Source organism: Pipistrellus kuhlii, unplaced genomic scaffold, assembly GCF_014108245.1.
Source record: "Pipistrellus kuhlii isolate mPipKuh1 unplaced genomic scaffold, mPipKuh1.p scaffold_m20_p_17, whole genome shotgun sequence".
Lineage (NCBI taxonomy): Eukaryota > Metazoa > Chordata > Mammalia > Chiroptera > Vespertilionidae > Pipistrellus > Pipistrellus kuhlii.
In genome coordinates this window covers 30,440,281-30,460,941 of record NW_023425482.1, presented here as the reverse complement: position 1 = coordinate 30,460,941, position 20,661 = coordinate 30,440,281, and the positions used below count along the sequence as shown (strand labels likewise).

Sequence of the window (20,661 nt, the reverse complement as noted above, 5' to 3'; positions counted from 1 at the left end):
TCTGGTGCTGTCCGTGGTGCTGCCCCGGTCCTGCCCCCGGTACTCTCCGTGGAGCCGCAGGTGGAAACCTTCAAGGAGGTGAAGCTAAAACACGACTTGAAAGCGGGAACCTCAGCACCTGCTTGCGCTCTGCCCCCGCTTTTCCTATTCCTCCTTGTCCCCTCCCTTTCCCGCTGCCATTTCCCCAGACCGCGTCCCGCGCCTCCTTCCTGCTCCCCGCCCCGCCGTGGCCTTCCTCTGCCCTCCCTGAGCCCACGTGCTGTCCGTGGTTCGGTCCTCTTCCTACCACTGAGGATTTATCGCGTGGACCTTCCTGCCGAGGGGGCCGTGAGAGGCCAGTCACTCTTCCTTCCCTCTGGTGTGAAGGAAGCCGGTGCAGACAGGAAAGGTGACTCCTGTGAGGCCACAGGACCGAGCCGGGGCGGGACAAGAGTCCATGTCACCGTACCAGCACCTGCCCCGCCCCCTCCCCCAGTGACCTGGCGGCTGGAGAGGCAGGCTCTCTCACATGCTCTCTGCATCAGACTGGTGTCCTCTGAGACTGGGCTTGTGACCAGACCATGTGGTCCGGGGCCGGGTAGACTGCTCTCCACGGGTTCTGCAAGGCGGTCCCTAATTTTCTTGCTTTTTGGGACCTTGTCTCGTCAGAGTGAAGTCAGTGTTGGGAACGGCGAGCCACCCTTTGCCCGCCTCCCGGAGGGAACGTCCGCCCTGGAACTAGCCACTTGTCCAGGTCACGGCCTGTCCTTGGCCTTGAGCTTCCTCCGTCCGATAGCCTGCCTGCCCCTCCACGTCACCAGGGAGGGCCTCCCGGCATGGGAACTGTGCAGGGAACCTTCACTGATCTCCCAGAGAGCATTAGTTCTGGAACCCTCCACAACAGCCGGTGAGTGGCGGCACAGCTGGGAGATGGCTGCTGTGGGCAGTGGAGCTGGGCAAACGGCCATAAGTCCCCCTGCCTGGGCCTGCCTCAGGCACCCTCTGCTTCTCCAGGTGCCATCCCGGCCCTCCCCAGGGACCTCCCGGCGGGAGACGCCCTGTGCTCACCCTCGGCCGCCATCGGAGCTTTCCCACTGGGCCTTCACCAAGCTGACCCCCAGAACTGCGGCCCGCCCACATTGCTTAGTCCCTTCCTGTCTCAGGTCAGCCTCAGAAACCCGGATGGCTGCTCCACTTGTTCCTTATCCGCTTTGCAGACAGCCTTGTGGCTTCTGAGACGGCCCGAGGCCTCAGGTGAAGGCAGCTTGCAGGGAGGGCTCCCAGGGACTCGGGGCCCCGGGGCCCCCGGCTGTTCCCACAGCTCCTGCTCTGTGCAGGGAGCCGTGCACCTGCTGCCCCGCGCACGGCCAGTTCCCGTGTTTGAACCTGTGCTCGCAGCTCCTAATTAAGGAATAACTTTCCCTCTGCGGCCTGCAGCTGGCCCGCCTCTCCGTACCTCCTCCCCTGGAGTCCAAATTACAGCCTGTCACTTCCTGGGTTTTGCATAAACGCAGGCATTAAATCGCACCCACACGCGCCCATTAGTAACTTCTCTTCGTGGTGGGTGTTTAAATGTCTTCCCGCGATCCCTTCCACTTCCCACCCCTCTCAGAATGTTAATGAGTTCCCCCGGGAACCAGAGTTCCCATCTGGCTTTTCTCCTCCTTTCTTGCTGAATGTGGATCTGATGTTTACAAAGCTCTTTCTTCCTCCTCTTTGGGAAAGGCAGAGAGAAACATCTCTTGTGCAGTTACCACCGTATTTGAAGGGGGGAATGGGAGGGGGCGTCACCTTCCCGGTTTCAGGTTGTGCTTGAGCAGAAGTGCAGACAGATGGGCCCACCCTCTTTCCCCGCCCCCCGGGCTTCTATCAGATTTGCCACTCGGTCACACTTCAATGACAGCATTTATGCCCCGGGAGCTTTATACGTAGTGACTGGTTTCATCCCCACAAAAACCTGATGCGCCCATTTTGCCGATGAGGAAACTGAGGCAAAGAGATTCCTGAACTTCCTGAAGGTCGCACGGCAAGTACCAGAGGCAGATTGCAGCTGAGTGGTCTGGCCCCAGAGTGCACTGTTCGCCGGGCGTTTCTGAGTTACAAGGGGGAGAAGCTCAGCACCAGGCGGAAAGGGGACAGAGCAGGGAGGGAGCTGCTCCGGGGGCGGCTGAGGCTGAGCTCTCTGCCTCGTCCCTGCCTCCGGCTGGCTCGATGGTTCCTTCAGGCCGGCGTCTTCCCCGAGGCTGGAGGCTGGGGGCTGGAGGCCGGAGGCTGGGGGATGGACCCCGTTATTTCTCAGTGATGCCTCCCAGCTCCGTAGTGAAAGAAGGTGCAAGGACCCTGAGTGGCCGCTTTGGCCCACAGGTCCAATCCCTGGGCCCCTCGCTGTGGTCAGGAGGGTGAGGGACCAGCATCAGCCAGCCAGCCAGCCTGGGCTGGGTCAGGTGCTCACCCTTGGAGAAGTTGAGTCTCCCCAGGAATAAGTCCCTTCTGGTAAATCACATTTAGAGCCACGGAATACGACAGAAACGAAACAGCTCCCAGAAATATGGTGCAGTTACGGCACTGGAGTAATTACCGCAAGCACACGCCTCAGGAGCAACAATTATGTGCCCGTATGTTTCTCTGGGTGTTTATTCCGGAATCAGATGAAGCAGAACCGCAGGGCGGGGTCTCCAGCCCTGCACCCCCGGTCAGCGGGGCTGGGGACCACGCCCTCCATCCCAGCAGCGTGGGTGGGTGGGCACCGTCCACTCTGCCAACGCCGCCGCCAGCCTGCTCTGCTCCTGTCCGTGGGCTGCGGCCTCTACGGGCCCCGGCGCTGGAGGCAGGAGGACCAGGGAATCACTGGGGTGACCAGTGAGAGCATCGTGTCCCCCAGCGCCTTTGGCCAACAGCCACGGAGGTTAATGCTCCGAGGCCGGCGGAGGAGGGCGGAGGCCGGCGGAGGAGGGCGGAGGCCGGCGGAGGAGGGCGGAGGCCGGCGGAGGAAGGCGGAGGAGGGCGGAGGCCGGCGGAGGAGGGCGGAGGAGGGGGGAAGAGGGCGGAGGAGGGCGGAGGAAGGCGGAGGAGGGCGGAGGAGGGCGGAGGAAGGCGGAGGAGGGCGGAGGCCGGCGGAGGAGGGGGGAGGAAGGAGGAGGGGGGGAGGAGGGCGGAGGGGGGCGGAGGCCGGCGGAGGAGGGCGGAGGAGGGCGGAGGAGGGCGGAGGAGGGCGGAGGAGGGCGGAGGAGGGCGGAGGCCGGCGGAGGAGGGCGGAGGAGGGCGGAGGCCGGCGGAGGAGGGCGGAGGCCGGCGGAGGCCGGCGGAGGCGGGCGGAGGAGGGCGGAGGAGGGCGGAGGCGGGCGGAGGCCGGCGGAGGAGGGGGGAGGAGGGCGGAGGCGGGCGGAGAGGGTGGGCGGAGGGAGGGCGGAGGAGGGGGAGAGGGGGCGGAGCGGGGGGAGGAGGGCGGAGGCCGGCGGAGGAGGGGGGAGAGAAGGGCGGAGGCCGGCGGAGGGGGGCGGAGGAGGGCGGAGGAGGGCGGAGGAGGGGGGAGCGGTGGGAGGCGGGGGCGGAGGAGGGCGGGAGGGAGGAGGGCGGAGGAGGGCGGAGGAGGGCGGAGGAGAGGGGAGGAGGGCGGAGGAGGGCGGAGGAGGGCGGAGGAGGGCGGAGGGCGGAGAGGGGAGGAGGGCGGCGGAGGAGGGCGGAGGCGGTGAGGGGGGAGGGGGGGGTAGGGCGCGGAGGCCGGCGGAGGCGGGCGGAGGAGGGCGGAGGAGGGCGGAGGAGGGGGGAGGAGGGCGGAGGAGGGCGGAGGAGGGCGGAGGAGAGCGGAGGAGGGCGGAGGAGGGGGCGGAGGAGAGGGAGGAGCGGGAGGAGGGCGGAGGAGGAGGGGAGGGAGGGGCGGAGGAGGGCGGCGGAGGAGGGGGAGAGGAGGGCGGAGGAGGGCGGAGGAGAGGGGGAGGAGGCGGTCGGAGGGCGGAGGGGGGAGGAGGGCGGGAGGAGAGGCGGAGGAGGGCGGAGGAGGGCGGAGGAGGGCGGGAGGAGGCGGAGGGAGGGGGAGGAGGGGGAGGCGAGAGGCGGAGGGGGCGGAGGGCGGCGGAGGAGGGCGGAGGAGGGGAGGAGGGCGGAGGAGGGCGGAGGAGGGCGGAGGAGGGCGGAGGAGGGCGGAGGAGGGGGGAGGAGGGCGGAGGAGGGCGGAGGAGGGCGGAGGAGGGGGGAGGAGGGCGGAGGAGGGCGGAGGAGGGCGGAGGAGGGGGGAGGAGGGCGGAGGAGGGCGGAGGAGGGCGGAGGAGGGCGGAGGAGGGCGGAGGAGGGCGGAGGAGGGCGGAGGCGGGCGGAGGAGGGCGGAGGAGGGCGGAGGAGGGCGGAGGAGGGCGGAGGAGGGCGGAGGAGGGCGGAGGAGGGCGGAGGAGGGCGGAGGAGGGCGGAGGAGAGGGGAGGAGGGCGGAGGAGAGGGGAGGAGGGCGGAGGAGGGCGGAGGAGGGCGGAGGAGGGCGGAGGCGGGCGGAGGAAGGCGGAGGAAGGCGGAGGAAGGCGGAGGAGGGCGGAGGCTCTGGCAGGTGAAACAGTTTTCCTGGCCGCCCGCTCTGGGATCTGACAGGGTTTCCAGGCGCAGAAAACAGTGTGACAGCGAGCGTTCAGTGAGCTGCGGAGACGGGCCGTGGATTGCACAGCCGGTCACGCTGGCCTTTGTGCGCGGTCGGGGCTGGGAGGGAGGGCTCGCTCTCCTCCTTCCTTCTCTTTGCCCAGAGCTCAGTCTGCCCTCTGCAGGTGGTTGAAAGAAATAAGCGAAGCCATGTCTCTCTTATTTTGAAAAAGATATTTTTATCCATTTCAGGGAGGAAGGGAGAGAGAGAAACATCCGTGATGAGAGAGAATCATGGGTCGGCTGCCTCCTGCACGCCCCCCGCTGGGGATTGAGCTCACAGCCCGGGCCTGTGCCCTGACTGGGAACCAAACCGTGACCTTCTGGATCCTAGGTCGATGCTCACCCCCTGAGCGGGGCTGGCCGGCTCCTCTGCCGTCTGTCCCTCTCCCAGCAAAACCCGAGTCTGTGCAGAGGCTCCGTGCCCCGACGGCGTCGCTGCCCCCTGCACTGCTGTCCTCCTGCAGCCTGTGGAGCACATCCCTCACCTGGCGCCCTTGTGAGTGAGTCTTCCTCTCGTTGCCCAGAGAGACAAGACTGCTGCCGTTCCCTCGCTGCCTCCGAATGAGTCCCAGCCCCGCCCCTTACCCGGCTGAGCCCGTCGTGTTCAGCCCGCGTCTCAGTCAAGAAGCGTTACCATTGGCCATTGGTCAGCAATAAAGGAATGTACGTTTTAACTCTCTCTCTCTCTCTCTTCCTCCTCCTCTCCCTCTCCCTCTCCCTCTGCCTCTCTCTCCCTCTCTCTTCCATTTTAAATTTATAACTTGACAAGTGATTCTCTGTCACCTCAGATGAGTTATCCACCCACCCACCCTCCCAGCCAGCCTGCCAGCCATTTCTCATTCATCTTTTTGTCACCCATCCATCATTCACACACGTACCCACCCACTCAGCCATCCCGCCACCTGCCCAGCCAGCCATGTAACAAACAGTGTTTGGAGTGAAGTGTGTGCCATTTCTGAACAGGTTTATTCCTCTTCCCAGCAATTAACACTCAGATAGAAACATCCAATCAAAGACGCATCTCTTTCGGTTTGGAATCCATCCCAGGACCACATGGGGTCAGATGCATCAACAGGCATAGCGCGTGTAACTAGACTTCTCTGGAGAGGATGATTCCCAGGCCTTTAAAGGCAATGTTTAGTTGTGGAAGAAAAGTGTGACTATATTTCTTTAAAAGAAAAATGGAAGGAAGGAAGGAAGGAAGGAAGGAAGGAAGGAAGGAAGGAAGGAAGGGGGAGGTGGAGGGAGGAGAGAAGAGAGACGTGAGAGCCTTAGCCAAGGTCCCTTGCTCCCCAGGCCCCACCGTGGGCCCCTCCCTTCTCCCCAAAGGCCACTTGGCTCTGCGATGAGACCTGCAGGCCCTTTTAGGTGCATTTATTGAAATTTATAAAAACATTCAGTTGTACGATGCAGTTTACATTACAACGCACAAAATGATGCCGCCTGTTCCTCCGGGGGTCAGTGAAAACTCGCGCCCTGCGATGGTTTTTGACAAGGAGTTTCAGAGATTGCCCGTAGTTTCTGTAACAGTAGGTGGGATACTCACGTGATTTCTCCCGTGCTTTTTAAAAAGGTATATGGTTCTAAAAATTTATTTCAGAGAGGAAGGGAGAGGTAGAGAGAGAAACATCAATGATGAGAGAGAATCACAGATCGGCTGCCTCCTGCCCGCCCCACACTGGGGATTGAGCCAACAATCCGGGCCTGTGCCCTGACCGGGAATCGAACCCTGACCGGGAATCGAACCCTGACCTCCTGGTCCGTAGGTCGATGCTCAACCACTGAGCCACACCGGCCGGGCATCTTTCTTCTTTGCTTTTTTGGCCTAAACTTGGAAGGCCCTGGGTAAACACCAGTGCTGTTGATGAGCTAGGGCCAGAAGGTTGGCACAAACTTGGAGAATTGTGATTTGCCCAGATCAATGAAATATGAAAGCACCCACTTTTACAGAAGGTCCCGCGCCATCCGAGTGCCTTCCTGGGGAGAGGCAGCCTCTCATCGCCGATTCCCCAGGCCAGCCTTCTCCCCACGGCCCACCTGCTCGCGCTCACTCTCCCCAAATGAGCGCAGACCAATGGCCGCCCAGGGACACATAACTTGAGCGGAGAGAGCCGTAAAGCTCCTAGCTGTCACCGCATCCCGCCCAGACTGGGGGCGGGGGCGGCATAAGCCCGGTCTTAAGGCGCAGCGCTCAGCCGCTGTCTCCCGGAGCCTGTCCTGCGGCTCCTCCTGCACGCGTGGATTTACCGTCCACCCACTCTGCTTCGCCCCGTCACACGGGGCGTCATACATCTGTTTGCCGTTAACACAGGCGCCCATCCTCCACCCTCTGCCCAAAACCCGCCACCGGCTCTGCGCCCCAACGTGAGTTACGGAAGCCTGGGCGTCATCCTTCCCAGACTGAGCCCACCGAGGCTTCCCAAGTGGCAGGTCTTTGAGCTTTAAAATATGTACCCAGCCCGGCCGGCATGGCTCTGTGGCTGAGGGCCAGCTGCTGAACCAGGCGGGAGGTCGAGATCTGATGCTTGGTCAGGGCACAGGCCCGGGTTGTGAGCTCTATGGTGTGCAGGAGGCAGCCGATCCGTGATTCTCTCTCCTCGTGGATGTTTCTCTCCCCCCCTCTCCCTTCCTCTCTGAAATCAATAAAACTGTTTTTATAAAAATATGCATCAAGCCCTGGCCCATGTGGCTGGCCTGCGCACCGAGGGTCTTGGGTTCAGTTCCAGTCAGGGTGCTTACAGGCTCGGTCCTCTCGCCTTCTTCCTGCTCATCCGCCTGTCGCTGGAGAGCAAAGGGTGGTAAAGAAGCAAGAGATGGCTGCCCAGAGGCAAACCCTCCCCAGGCCCCGCCCCGCCCTCTGCACACAGGGCCGGATTGGATGGACCAGGCCCACAAAGCTCCCACTATGGGGGGGGCCGGACACCCCAGCACGCTTGGCTCCAGGCCCCCGGCCCCACGAGGAGGTGCTAGCTGTGTGTCCCCCAGTCTGTGTGTCCCCCAGCCTGTGTGCCCGGGGGGGGGGGGCTGTGTGTCCCCAGCCTGTGTGCCCCGGGAGGGCTGTGTGTCCCCCAGCCTGTGTGCCCCGGGAGGGCTGTGTGTCCCCCAGCCTGTGTGCCCGGTGGGGGGCGGGGTTACTGTGTGTCCCCAGCCTGTGTGCCCGGGAGGGCTGTGTGTCCCCCAGCCTGTGTGCCCGGGGGGGGGGTACTGTGTGCCCCCAGCCTGTGTGCCTGGGGGGGGGGTACTGTGTGCCCCCAGCCTGTGTCCCCGGAGAGGGCTGTGTGTCCCCCAGCCTGTGTGCCCGGGGAGGGCTGTGTGTCCCCAGCCTGTGTGCCCGGGGAGGGCTGTGTGCCCCCAGCCTGTGTGCCCGGGGAGGGCTGTGTGTCCCCCAGCCTGTGTGCCCGGGGAGGGCTGTGTGTCCCCAGCCTGTGTGCCCGGGGAGGGCTGTGTGCCCCCAGCCTGTGTGCCCGGGGAGGGCTGTGTGTCCCCCAGCCTGTGTGCCCGGGGAGGGCTGTGTGTCCCCCAGCCTGTGTGCCCCGGGAGGGCTGCGGAGCGGGTGTGGGACTCCCCCCGGCGCCTGTGCCGCCCCCGCAGAGCGGAGCCGGAGCAGATTGCGGGCCCGGAGCCGCCGTGACTAACAGCTGACTCAGGTTCCTCACTGGAGAACTGGTCTGTTTAGTTTCACGTTGAAAAGCGCTGAATCGGCCGCAGCGATGCGTGTCCCCTATGGCCGATGGCTCACGCTGGCAGCAGTGTCCGAGAGGAGGATGACGAAACAGCGATGGTAACCGCCACCCACGGCGGCCTCGCAACGACAGGAGGAAACCTCTCACCCGGCTCCCGTGTGTTCCCACCGCTGGAGAGAGCTCTGCGCCCCCCTTCAGTCCGGCTTCCCCCACCCCCAGGGCTGCCCCGGGAAGACCCAGCTCCAGGCCCCCCGCCCCCCCTGCGGGCCTCGCCTGCTCCCCCAGCTCCTGGAGCGGCGCCTTCAGAAGCCTCCGGCTCTCCCGGCGGCTAGAGAACCGCTTTGCCGGCTCCTGGCTCCCGGCACACAGCTCTCTGGGCGCTCACCCCGACCACCGCGCCCCTGGCGGCCGCACCGGAGCGCGCAGCCCCGAAAGGCCGGGAGGGCCGGGCTGGGTGAGAGTCTCAGCGGAGCCCAGCCCTCCGGGCCCTGCTCACCCGCAGGATCTGGTTGTCACTTCTGGGCTGTCAGCCTCTGCTTTCGGCGCACAGGCGTGCTGGCCGCGGCGGAATTGGGGTCCGACTCTCCTTCGGGGGGGGGGGGGGCGCCGCGTGACTCCCAGCCGCGGGCGGAGGCCTCGCTGGGAGTAGCCCAGTTCCCCGTGTCCCGGCCGCGCTGCAGAAGAGGCGCAGTCACTGTGGTTCTGGGGAGCCGAGGGCACAGCGACTCTTCCTGAATGAGCCCGGCTCCCGGGGGGCCGTGGGGACGCGGCCGTGGAGTCTCGGGCCGAACACGTTGGCGGAAACGGGGTTCGAGCTGGTGGTGGTCGGCAGGTGAGAGTTTTGCTAACCAGGCTGGCGTCCCGGCCCCGCCCTCTGGAGGGATGACGTGGCTGGTTCCGCGGGGAGCCCCAGCCTCCCAGCACCTGGCGGCTCCCCCAGGAGCGCGTGTGGGTGTGAGAGTGCAGGCGGCTGTCCCTGCTGGGCTGGGACACCCTGTCTCCGTGACGCGGCCCGCGGTCACAGCCACGCCCCAGGACCCGGGCCGTGTCTGCCTTTTGCGCAGCCTTGTCCGAGGAATGACCCTGGTCAGAGGGCACAGGCCCCAGGCAGCTCCTCCTTCCTCAGTCCAGCTTCCGCTCACAGCCACGGCCGCAGGGGCGGGCTGAGGAGACCAGGGCAGGGCCGAGTGTCGGGGTCGGTGGAGGGGCCGTGGTCGGAGCACAGCCCCGGAGTCTCGACCTGTGTGCAGGCCCCCAGCGGCTGTCTGACATTCCCCCCCCTCCAGCCCGTTTCCATCATAATAGTAAGTAACAGTGAGGACCCTGGAATGCTCTGGCTCAGGCAGGGGAATCATGGGAACGGTGGCATCGAGGGGCCTCTGGCTTTTGTGTGATCGTGAGTTTGACCCAGATCCTTGCTCCTCGCAGCCCAGCCTGTTATCACAGTTCCCGATTGGGCTGTGGGGAGAGCAGCCGGGGGTGTGAGGCAGCGGTGCGGGCGCTGGGACCGGCAGCGAAAGAATTGCAGGCGGCGTTTCGGGGTGGGTTAATTTCCGACTGCATTTTAATGACCAGCAGAGAAGATAGAAAAATGTCATTTATAGAAGGAACGCCAGCATCTTGCTTTCCTGGTTACTATCAGGGATCAAATGGCACATGCAATATGATTTTTCCAAAGGCTTTTTGCTAAACACTGTAATCAGTCTTTCGTGCTACAGACACGCATGGTCATGTGCATCTTACACTCCAGATCCGTGTGGACAGAAGTCAGACGGGGAGAAACTCGGCTCTCTGCCCTCCTGACACCGAGGCAGGAAACCTTTACAAACTCCCTCCCAGGGATTTGCCCGTTCCGCTTTCTTTGACCAGTTTTTATCTGAAAGTGGCTACTTTTCGGGCTCGGAGGTGGTATTGATGAGCACAGTGAGGGGCCCTTGGGGGTTCAGGCTATGAGGGGCAGTTGTCAACCCACTACCTCCACCTGCCTCTGTTCACCACACAACCAGCCCCGGCTGCCCAGTGAGGTCAGGGGGCATGGCCCGGGCGAGGCAGGGAGGCCACCTCTGCTCAGCTCAGCCTGGGTCGGGATGGGAGGGCCGTGGACCAGGGCTGCCTGCGGGGGTGAGGGTCCTCCTCCTCGCAGTCCGCTGGCCCTTTACGCTCGGACTTGGTTCTCCGCTGCGAGGAGCATTGCGAACGCAGAGCCCGGCTTCTCGGCCAGGACTTCGGGCTTGTCGAACTCGACCACCTGCGCGTCAGGGAGGAGAGCTGCGCTCGTCAGCGACCGTCCCCCCTCCTGCTCCCCCCGCCCAACCACCGAGGCCAGGGGAGGCCACGGCCGCCTCACCTTCCCGTCCTCCATGACCAGGACCAGGTCGCAGTTGAGGACGGTGTTGAGGCGGTGGGCGATGGTCAGCACCGTGCAGCCTTTGAAGGCGTCTTTGATGGTGCTCTGCACGAGGCTGTCAGTCTTGGAGTCCATGGAGGCCGTGGCTTCATCAAGGAGAATGATCTGTTGGGGAAGGGGTGTGGTAGACGTTACAGTAAGCCAAAGCTGTACCTAGAGGCAAATTCATAGTCTTAGCCCTATTGATCGATCCGTTGATTGACTGACTGATTGATTTAGAAGGGCTGAAAAGTAACGCACTACGTATCCATCTCAAAAGGTTAGAAAAAGAATGGCAAAAATGAAAGTCACATCGCACCACCTTCTTCTTCAGAGGGACGGGCTGGGGAACAAGACTGTGGCCTTCACTCCTCTTTGGGAGTGGTTTATTCTAATCCTGCAAACTGGTTGGACGGAACACCCAGGCCTTTCTCCCACACGAAGAGCGGGTCAGCGTGCAGAACAACAGCACTTACATGAGCTTCCGCTCTTACACATTCACGCAGGTTCAGAGGCTGAACACACACAAATGGAAAGAAACCGGGCCCTGCGTCTCCAGCCTCCGGAGCAGCCCACGCTCCTTGGCCTGCAGCCAGGTCCTGGCATCCTCCTGGCCTCCACTCCATCGTCAGAGGTCCTCCTCTGCTGCCTCAGAAAGACCGGGCCCCCCGGGGAATCCGGGAGACCTCCCGTCTCAAAACCCTCGACTAGTGGACTAGGCAGCGCCCTCTCCCAGGTGGGGTGACGCACTTCGGGTCCCAGGGGCCAGGGCGTGGGCCTCTCGGGGGCCAGGGCATCGTTCTGCCTCCCGCAGTGCCGCTCCGCCGGACCCCGGCTAGTCACTCCGCTTCCCCGGGCTGTTTCCTCGCCCGCCCGGCAGTCAGCACTGTGGGGCCGGCCCTCCTGCCTTTAGCACGTTAGGGAGCTCCACTTCGCCAGGGTCAGAGAGGAGAAACGACGACACCAGCCCCTCCGTCAGCCCCAGCGGGGCCGTCCGCGTCCCCACACAGAATGAGCAGGCATCTTGCCACTCTCAGACTCCCGTTCTTGACGGTCCCGGCCCTGTGCACCCGCCCGGACGTCAGAGACAAAGGGAAGGCGCCGAGCGGGCACTCTCTCGGACCCAGAGCCTCCCAGAGCAGGTTCCGGGGGGGCGACCCCCGACCCCCGGCCCCCGGGGGGGGGGCAGGTGCCCTTGTGGAGATGCTGCGCTGGGACTCAGTTCTTTCCTCTCTCGGCTTTAAGAAAAGGGCTCGGTGGCTCTCCCGCCGCCCCCCGGCCCCGCCGGTGGAGGGCGCCGCGGGAAGTGCGCCCTGCCCGCCGGCTCCCGCGGCCCGTCCGGTCCGGCCGTACTTTGGAGTTGCGGAGCAGCGCCCGGGCCATGCACAGCAGCTGCCGCTCCCCGACAGAGAAGTTCTCCCCGTTCTCGGTGACTTCCGCCTGCAGTCTGTCCGGGAGCCGCATTATCTGGAAAACACAGACGAGGCCCCGTTTGCGCAGAAGATGCATAAAAGCGTCCTGTGTCGTCTGTATCGATTGCCCCCTCCGCCCGCGCTCCTCAGCGGCCCTATTTTGCTGCGGGGAACAAAGTGAAGAACAACAGTGGCTTCGGCATTGCACGCGGGCCCCGGGGAGGACGGGGAGTGGGCGGACATGGATCATTTAGAATCGCGGCGCGATTCCGCCTGAAGAATACCGATGAGGCCGGCGGGGCCGGAGGAGCGCAGGCCAGTGTTAACTCCTTCCAGGCTGGTTTCCAGGCCGGACAGACACACGGAGGTCTGTGGGCTGCACAGGAGCCAGCCCCAGGGCCCCACCCCAGCCTCCTGCCCACGGCCCCTGGGGACGCCACACCCTCCACCCGGCTCATTGCTTCCCAAGGCAGGCGAGGCTACGGGCCCAGCCGTGGGGCCCTCCCTCGGCTCTAAGGCAGGTGGACCCGGGTTCGAGGCTCCATTCTCCCACTCGCTAGCCTGCACCTGCCCTCCCCGAGGCTTCATTTCTGCTCCCCTAGAGGAGGAGGGCCCCGGCCCGCGGGCGGCAGCCAGGCCCACGCGCTGTGACACAGGTGGCGGTCTCGGCTGCCTGCTGGCTGTGGAGACCTCACCTCGCCTGTGGTTGCTTTTCATCGTAACAGCCGACCGGGCTTGTGCCCCTCGCATGCGTGGGGCCAACAAATAAGCAGGCCAGACGCTGGCCCGGAGCTTGTTGCATGTCACCCGGGCCTGGCGCGAGGGCACGGCGGACCAGACGCCCCTGCACCCGAGCCCTACCGTGTCTCGCATGAACGTCCGCTCCAGCACCTGCCACAGCATCTCGTCCGTGTGGCTCTGGAAGGGGTCCAGGTTGGACCTGCGTGGGGACGGAGAGGCAGCTGATGCCGAGAGGCCTGGGGAGCAGGCTTCACAGCTCGGCCGGGGGCGGGGGGGGGCGCCAGGAGGCGGTGGGGGCTCCGGGGCAGGCTCACTTAGCCCCTCAGGCACCAGCCTCAGAACAAGAGACCAGGACCCACCGAGCCCACCAAGGGGTGTGCGAGCCGCCAGGCCCCAGCCTGAGGGATAACGGCCTGTTTTGTTGCTCTGGCCGGGGGCTTGCTAACCCTGATGGGATGCGGAGCCGTAGGCGTGAGCCAGGGTTCTGTTCACCGCGTGAGAGCGTCCTGCCTGCTAGCGAGGGTCTGTAAACTACACGTCACGTTCAGGGCCCCATTCTCGGCTCCTCCCAGGCCTCCCTGGGAGCCGGTGCAGCCCCTGGGGAGCTGCTTCCCTCGGCCCGGCCGGCCACACCGTGAGCACCTCCCACAGTTCCTTGCGGTCTGACTCCACTCTCCGAAAGCAGGGCTGCACAGCGATCAAACAGCTACCTTACTGTACCTACAAACAGCACGGGGTCCTGGGGGATGGCGGTCAGCCTGGTCCTGAGGTCCTCCAGCCCCACCGTGCAGATGTCCACCCCGTCGATGAGGACGGTGCCGCCCTCCGGCTCCACCAGGCGGAACAGGGCCATTCCCAGCGAGGACTTGCCTGGGGGCGGGGACGGAGGCCACACATCGGTTTACGCACGCTCCCATCGTGTCCAAGGGTCTAGTCCGGGCGTCTTTCAACAGTGAACGCTCGTGAGGATGTGCAGACAGAAACTGGGGCCAGCGATGCCCCAGCACGGCTAACTGCCCCGACACGGCTAACCAGCCCAAACGTGGCTAATAACCACCCCAACATGGCTAATCACCCCAATACGGCTAACCCTAACCCAACATGGCTAACCTGTCCGACACGGCTAACCCTAACCCAACACGGCTAACGCCCCTGCCGCAGTGGCTGTGCGCACGGCTCATCCTCTGGGTCTCCTTTCTCCTGATTGGTCCTCACGTAATTACCGTATTTTTCGAACCATAAGACGCACTTTTTTCCCCCCAGAAGTGGGGGGGAAAAGTCCCTGCGTCTTATGGTCCAAATATAGCCTACACATATACTTAAAAAAAAAAGTTTTTTACTTGCCCGGCTCTGTGTGGTCTCTGTGTGCTTGCCCGGCTCTAAAATGGTTCTAAATGCTGCTGTTTACTTTACAGGGTTGATTACATGTGTTTATGACTGTGATGTTGGGTTTTAATGCACATAAAATATTTTAGGACACTATTTGTTTCAGAATCTTTTTTTCTTCACTTCCCTTCTCTAAAAACTGGTGCGTCTTATGGTCCGGAGCGTCTTATGGTCCGAAAAATATGGTAACTCAAAAACGGGTGTGTGTTTGCTTCCAACGCCGCACACCCGTTCAGCCTGAACCGGTGATCTCCAGCGGAGATGTGAGGGGGAAGCACGGCAGCCTGCGGCCGGAGCGCCGCCGAGGAGCTGCCTGACGGCCCCGGGGGCCGTGCAGGGACCGGGAAGCGCGGAGGGTCCTCACCAGAGCCTGTCCTTCCCACGATGCCCACCGTCTGCCCGCTCTGGATGTGCAGGCTCAGCCCCTGGAGCACGAGGGGCGTGCCGTCCCTGTATCTCATCCGGTAGTCTCTGAACGTGATCTCCCCGCGGCTGGGCCAGTCGTGCGGGCAGGGCGCCGCCGGGAGGGGCTGGGCGCTCTCAGGAGTGCAGGCCTGCAGAGCAGAGGGGCGTGACGGCTAACGCGCGCCTTCGCTTTCCCGTCCGTCCGTCCGTCCGTCCGTTCGTGCGTTTGTTCGCACGGTTCCAGGTACGAGAGTTCGCGGCCGACTCGGTCAGTAAGGACCCGGCACTCACGAAGCTCAATGCCCGTGGGAACGAGGGGGTGGGGGAGAGAAGACGGCAGGGAGACAGCACAGCACAGGCGTGTGATGGAATGGGGGTGCCTGCGCGCAGCGGGCAGGGAGGCGGGGTCTGCAGGGGGAGGAGGGCCTGAGACCAGGGAGGCTGAGGAGGTGCCGCCGCACGGGGATGTGAGAGGGTCGCCAGGACAGAGGCCCCGAAGCCAGAGCAAACGGGGGCGCGGGAGGCAGAGAAAGAACCCAAGTGGCTGAGGCTTGGAGAGTAGAGATGGATGACTACCCGGGACAGCTCGGGGCCTGCGGGCCGGGGCACGTGTCCGCAGGCGCCCGCGCAGCCTGGAAGCCGCGTAGCCCGGGGACGGGCGTCTGCGAGTCACCGGGGGGCGGGAGCAGGAAGAGGCAGGGTGCAGGTGCCGGTTCAGACTCTTTGGGGCCCATGGGAAGGACGGTTACGTTTCCCAGGAGCCAGGAAATGCGATGTGCAATTAGGGACAGAGCGGCCCGCCCCCGAAGGTCAGAAGTTCCCGTCGGGGGTGAGAAACAGGACTCCCTGTGCCCCTGGGGTGGCGGGCCAGCCACATGCCTGTCCACAGCAACCCCAGTGAGCCAAGGAAGTGAGCGAGTGTTTGGAACCCACGGAAGGTCCAGAGTCCCATGTAATAAAAGGCCAATATGCAAATAGACCGAACGGCAGAACGACTGGTCGCTATGATGCTCACTGACCACCAGGGGGCAAATGCTAAGCACAGGAGGTGTCATTCAGACATCCCCTGAGGGCTCCCAGACTGCGAGAGGGCACAGACTGGGCTGAGGGACCCCGTCCCCCCAGCCCCCAGTGCACTGGGCCTCTAGTTAACAACAGAAGTATTTGACAGAAGCAACAGGGTCACAGTAATATTTTTAGTTTAAGGAATCTGGATATTTGGTGTTTTAAGGTTTCATAATATTAGTAACATCTGGACTTGTGACTCTAACTTAAAATCATAATGGAATAATTTACTTAAACGTGATTTTAAGTTTATATGTGACATGGCATTGGAATTGTTAGGCGACGCCAAAGCTGTGAGTTACTTAAATCTACATTTCTTAGCTGCGTGTAACCGCGGGGGTGTGTGTTTGTTAAATCGGATGAATGAGGCTCTTAAAAAGGAGAGGTAATCAATTAAATTTTAAAATGCAGTTCTTAAGTAATTAAGTTTGTAAAAGGGCCAGATGCTGTTGAAAGGCCTTTTAGAAGGATTGCTGGAATTAACTAGCCTTCTGTTCGTTTGGAAGTTGGACATAAAAGTTTTAGAGGAGTTAGACCAAGGTCGGCCACCTCCTTCTCTCTCCTGCTACCGAAACAGCCCTGAGCAAGCTGCTTTTCAAAACAACCTCTCTCTCAACACCACGGGCCTCAGATTGGTGCAAACATGGGTTTTGAGAGGAGAGATCGTGGTCTGAGTTCAGTTTTTAAAAAGATCCCTTCGCGTGTAAAAGATGAGATGAGCCCATGAATTCTGCCGGTTAGCTCGTCCCACTGGCTCTTACCGAGAGGTAGGCCCGGAGCATCTCCACGGAGGTGAACTTGGCCTGGGTCTCGGTCCCCGTGCGCACGCACACCTGCAGCAGCCCGCTGAGCTGAGGAGAGCAGGCCGCCGTCAGGGCCCAGGGTCCCCTCCCCCACCCTCCTGGCACCTCACACAGCAGCCTGGGCCCCAGCCGGTGCCAGCAGGAAGGCTCCGGTGTGGGTGGGTGTGTCTGCAAACACTTCCTCTGTTTAGAGACGTGGTGCTGCTGTTCCCTGGCCTCCAGATGGTGACAGCCCCCCGCCCCCCGCCTTCCACCTGATCCTGCCTCCTGGTGGGAGCAGCGGCTGTGAGCCGGGTTCCCAGCCTGCAGACGGCCAGCCGCGGGCCCCTAGCCGCCCCGGGGTCCTGCACCTGCCTGCCCTCCCTGCCTTACCCACCGCAGCCCGGAGGCATCACGGGGATCAGAGGTGGAAGGGGCACCGAGCCCAGCTGCTTGCTTCCCCACGTGAGAGAATCTAGGCCCAGACTGGGGTGTGGCCTCATAAGGTCACCCACAGGCACCTGCCCACCCTGCCCGCGCTGACGCCTGCACAGGCACCCTCAGGACGCGCACACATGGACTTCCCGGTTCCTGCCAGCCCCTGGGGCGTTCCCTGGCCCCTCCCTGCCCCTGCCCCTGTCAGTCCGGCTGGCTCTTTATCTCCTCCGGCAGGTCTCTATCAGGTCCAATGTCACTTCCCTGCCGACAGCCGCGTCACCCCCCTTTGCTGTCCGTGTAACGCAGAGCCTTTCCCAGTCTCCTCACTCGTGGACTCGGGCCCTCCTCATGCCCCCCACTTGGTACCCTCTAGAGCCAACGGGGATACAGGCTCCCGGAGGGCGGGGCCTGGGGGTGGCCGTGAACCTGACCTCGGGAAGGCATCTGCACACTGAAGCTCAGGGCCATCCGCTCCTGAGGCCTCGGCCGCCCTCCGCGGGTTTAGAATGGCCCCAGCGGGCTCCCTCTGTGACCTCAGTGGATGTTCCTTTCCATCCTCTCTCCCCACCACGGACGCCACACCAGGTCCCGCCCATCGGGGAGCCTCTCGGTTCCCGGGGGACGCTCTGCGGTTGGGGTTCCGTGTTCTCCGAAGGGGGCTGCGCCCCATAAGCATCCCGGGGTCTCAGGGTGCGCACAGCACAGCCCGCCCCGGTGTTTGCAGACAGTCTCTGGGGAAGCTGTGGCCTCAGCGAGCAAAGCTGCTCCGCTGGGAGTGAGGACGGGGGTGCAGCATCACCTGTTTCGTGTCTCACTGTGAAAGCCAGCATCCTTTTCCCCACGTAAGAGCACGTCCTGAGAATATGTTTCTGTTCCTCCTTCCCAAACACCGATACCCCAGAAAGAAGAGGCGTTTCACAGCCAGGGGAGGGTGTCACTGCCTGATGGAGCTTCCGGGAGCTGGCCCGAGCCCGAGCTGTGCGGAGCGAGGCAGAGCGTCCTGCGGGCCCCAGGGGCCACGGACTCGCAGAACAGGGGGCCCCTCGCAGAAACAGGGGGCCCTTCGCAGAAACAGGGGGCCCTTCGCAGAAACAGGGGGCCCTTCGCAGAAACAGGGGGCCACGGACTCGCAGAACTGGGGGCCCCTCGCAGAAACAGGGGGCCCCTCGCAGAAACAGGGGTGCCCCTCACAGAAACAGGGGGCCCTTCGCAGAAACAGGGGGCCCTTCGCAGAAACAGGGGGCCCTTCGCAGAAACAGGGGTGCCCCTCGCAGAAACAGGGGGCTCCGGTGGAGAAGGACCACAAAGAGGCCAAGTAGCAGCCTGTCTGCAGACAAGGCTCCTCGGGACCCATCACCTCTCCTTCCTGCTGAGCCCCAACCAGAGGGAGCGGGACACACGCACACTCTCTAAAGACATCGAGTGGACCCCTGGGAGTGAGGGGGGCTCCTGAGGAGTGCCCTGGATAGAACCCTCGCCAGCATTCTCCTCCCGCTCCTCGTGCGGGCAGCTCTGTGCCTCGGGGGCCAGGGCGGGTGTGACTCCACCTCTGGGCCTAAGCCGCTGACCCTGTCCCCACCAAGCTGCTCGTCAGTTCTGGGGCGCCGACATGAGCCGTGAGCCGGGGCAGAGAAGGCTTGCCTCCGAGGCTGCCGGTCACCACAGCCATGAACACGGGCGTCCCCGAGGAGGCCACGGCCGGGGGTCACAGCCCATTCGCGCCTGAGGCCCACTCAGCAGGCGTTCACGGCCCACCCCTGCCTGAGCCGCCAGGCCTTCAACGACGGGAGCCGCTAAGCTCTCTCACGCGCTCTCGGGGGCCTGCAGGCGGAGCCGTCCCGCGAGGCGGTACCTGGATGATGTAGGACAGGGACAAGCCTTTGGAGGAGGTGCTGACGGAGAAGAAGCTCAGGGTCACCATCAGGGCCACCAGGAAGGTGACGACGTTCATGAGGACGTCCATGCGCAGGGCGAACCAGCGCAGGGCGCAGTTGAAGTACAGGAGGTGGCTGGAGTTCTCGTCGTTGAGCATCTTGAACCTGGAACGGAGAGCGGGCGGGCGGGCGGGGTCAGCGGGGGCCGTGGACCGGGCCCCGGGCCCCGGAGAGAGCAGGCCAGGGCGGTCTGAAGGGCGGACGTCTGTCCGTGCTCCTGGAAATCTGCTGCCGTAGACATCCAAGAGGGAGGGAGAGGGTGCGGGAGAGAGCAGACCAGGTGCTTCCCACCTGCCCTTCCTCCCCCCACCCCACCCCCAGCCCGGACACCTGCACTCAGCACTGCCTGACCTTGCCCAGCCCGGGGAGAGGGGCTGTGTCTTCCACGCACTCAGGATGGAAATCTTAACCGACTGAGCTAACCCGTAACCAAGAGGGACACGAGGTCCAGTTGCTACGGAAGCTTCCCTGACTGGGAACAGCTGGTAGAGAGTATTGGGGGGGGAGTGAAAGCCTTCCAACATTTAACCCCAGAGAGCTCCAGTGCCCCCTGCAGCTTGGCCACCGCCGTCCTGGGGCCCCCCTGCTCCCTCCGTGCTCAGGCTGCTCAGAGGTTCTCTTCCCAGGCCCTCCTCCCGCCGGTCCCCGGAGCGCAGGCCAGGTGTTCTTGCGGACACCACGGTGTTTCTGCGGTGTCGCCACACAACCTTCAAACCCCACCGCCGGCTTCCGGGACTCGGCAGTCATCCGGGGCCTCGCTGTGAGGGTGGGTGGGTCATGCAGACGCAGAATCCCTGGCAGGGATCCACTTGGGATCTGACCCCACGCCTCTAGCTCACGCGTGGCTGGCATTTTTGTCTGTTGGCAGAAGCAGTGCTTCTACCAGACAGTGCTCCCGGCAGCCCACGGCGGGCCAGAGGTGGAGGAAGAGGGGAGACGCGCCCGGAGCCTCGGGGAGGCCTGGGGGAGACAGGGCGGGCTGTCCCGTCTGTCCGGATCGGGGAGCGGCCGCTGTGTGGCGCTTGGGGCTGCTGACACGTGACTTGCAGTCAAACCGGTGACAGGACCAGCTGAGGACTGAACCAAAGGACGCCAAGCCCATGGAGAGCCCGGTGGCCAAGGGCAGATAGAGAAAGAGGATGAGATGCAAACGTTGAAGTGTGTACAGGTCTGCAGGGAAGGAAGAGCTAGAAGACAGAAACTCTCGTCACTCCAGGATCTAGTGAGGAGCACAGAAGGCCCTCGATGCACGTTGGGTGAGTAAAGAAGAGACGAAACTACCGGAGACCTACTAGTGTGTGACGGAGACTGCTTAGCCAAGGACACTGGTCTGTCCACTCGGTGGCCTTTGAAAATGGCCTTGACAAGGACTATGCAATGACACAGGAGATGCTGTTTGAAAGTAAAGCTGGACAACAGTGGTTGTAAGCATTCCGGAGAGGAAAAAAAAAAAAGACTGGAAGGAAATACGCAACAATATTAATGGGATGTGGGTTGTGGGGGCCTGTGCGTGACTTTTTACTTTTCTGTTTCCTGTTGTCTCCCGTTTCCCTATCTTGAACACGTTTTGCTGGTAGTGTGAAGAAACACGTCAGAGCCCACGCTGAGGGGGTCACTGAAGGGGCTCGCGTCACCGGGCCCCAGACACCGGGGAGAAAGGCGGGTCTGTGAGGGCTCCTCCTGCCTCTGCTGCCCCCCCCCCCCCCGGGGGCCCCAGGCGGCCGAGCGGCCTGCGTGCTGTGCTGTGACCTCTGCCGGCTCCCCCCCCCCCCCCCCCGGGGCCCCAGGCGGCCGAGCGGCCTGCGTGCTGTGCTGTGACCTCTGCC

At 63.4% G+C, this 20,661-nt stretch overlaps 1 protein-coding gene across 1 annotated transcript in view; it reads right to left on the bottom strand.

Moving 5' to 3' along the window:
- Window positions 1-10,414: 10,414 nt before the first annotated feature.
- The window catches only part of ABCC12 (ATP binding cassette subfamily C member 12), a 29,785-nt gene continuing 19,538 nt past the window's right edge, over window positions 10,415-20,661 (bottom strand). The window contains exons 22-29 of the mRNA XM_036441088.2: window positions 18,754-18,940; window positions 16,443-16,532; window positions 14,576-14,765; window positions 13,536-13,695; window positions 12,946-13,024; window positions 12,026-12,139; window positions 10,634-10,798; window positions 10,415-10,534 (exon numbers count right to left, since the gene is read on the bottom strand). Coding sequence (XP_036296981.1) covers window positions 10,442-10,534; window positions 10,634-10,798; window positions 12,026-12,139; window positions 12,946-13,024; window positions 13,536-13,695; window positions 14,576-14,765; window positions 16,443-16,532; window positions 18,754-18,940 — 1,078 coding nt within the window. The 3' untranslated portion in view covers window positions 10,415-10,441. The remainder of the gene's footprint in view (window positions 10,535-10,633; window positions 10,799-12,025; window positions 12,140-12,945; window positions 13,025-13,535; window positions 13,696-14,575; window positions 14,766-16,442; window positions 16,533-18,753; window positions 18,941-20,661) is intronic.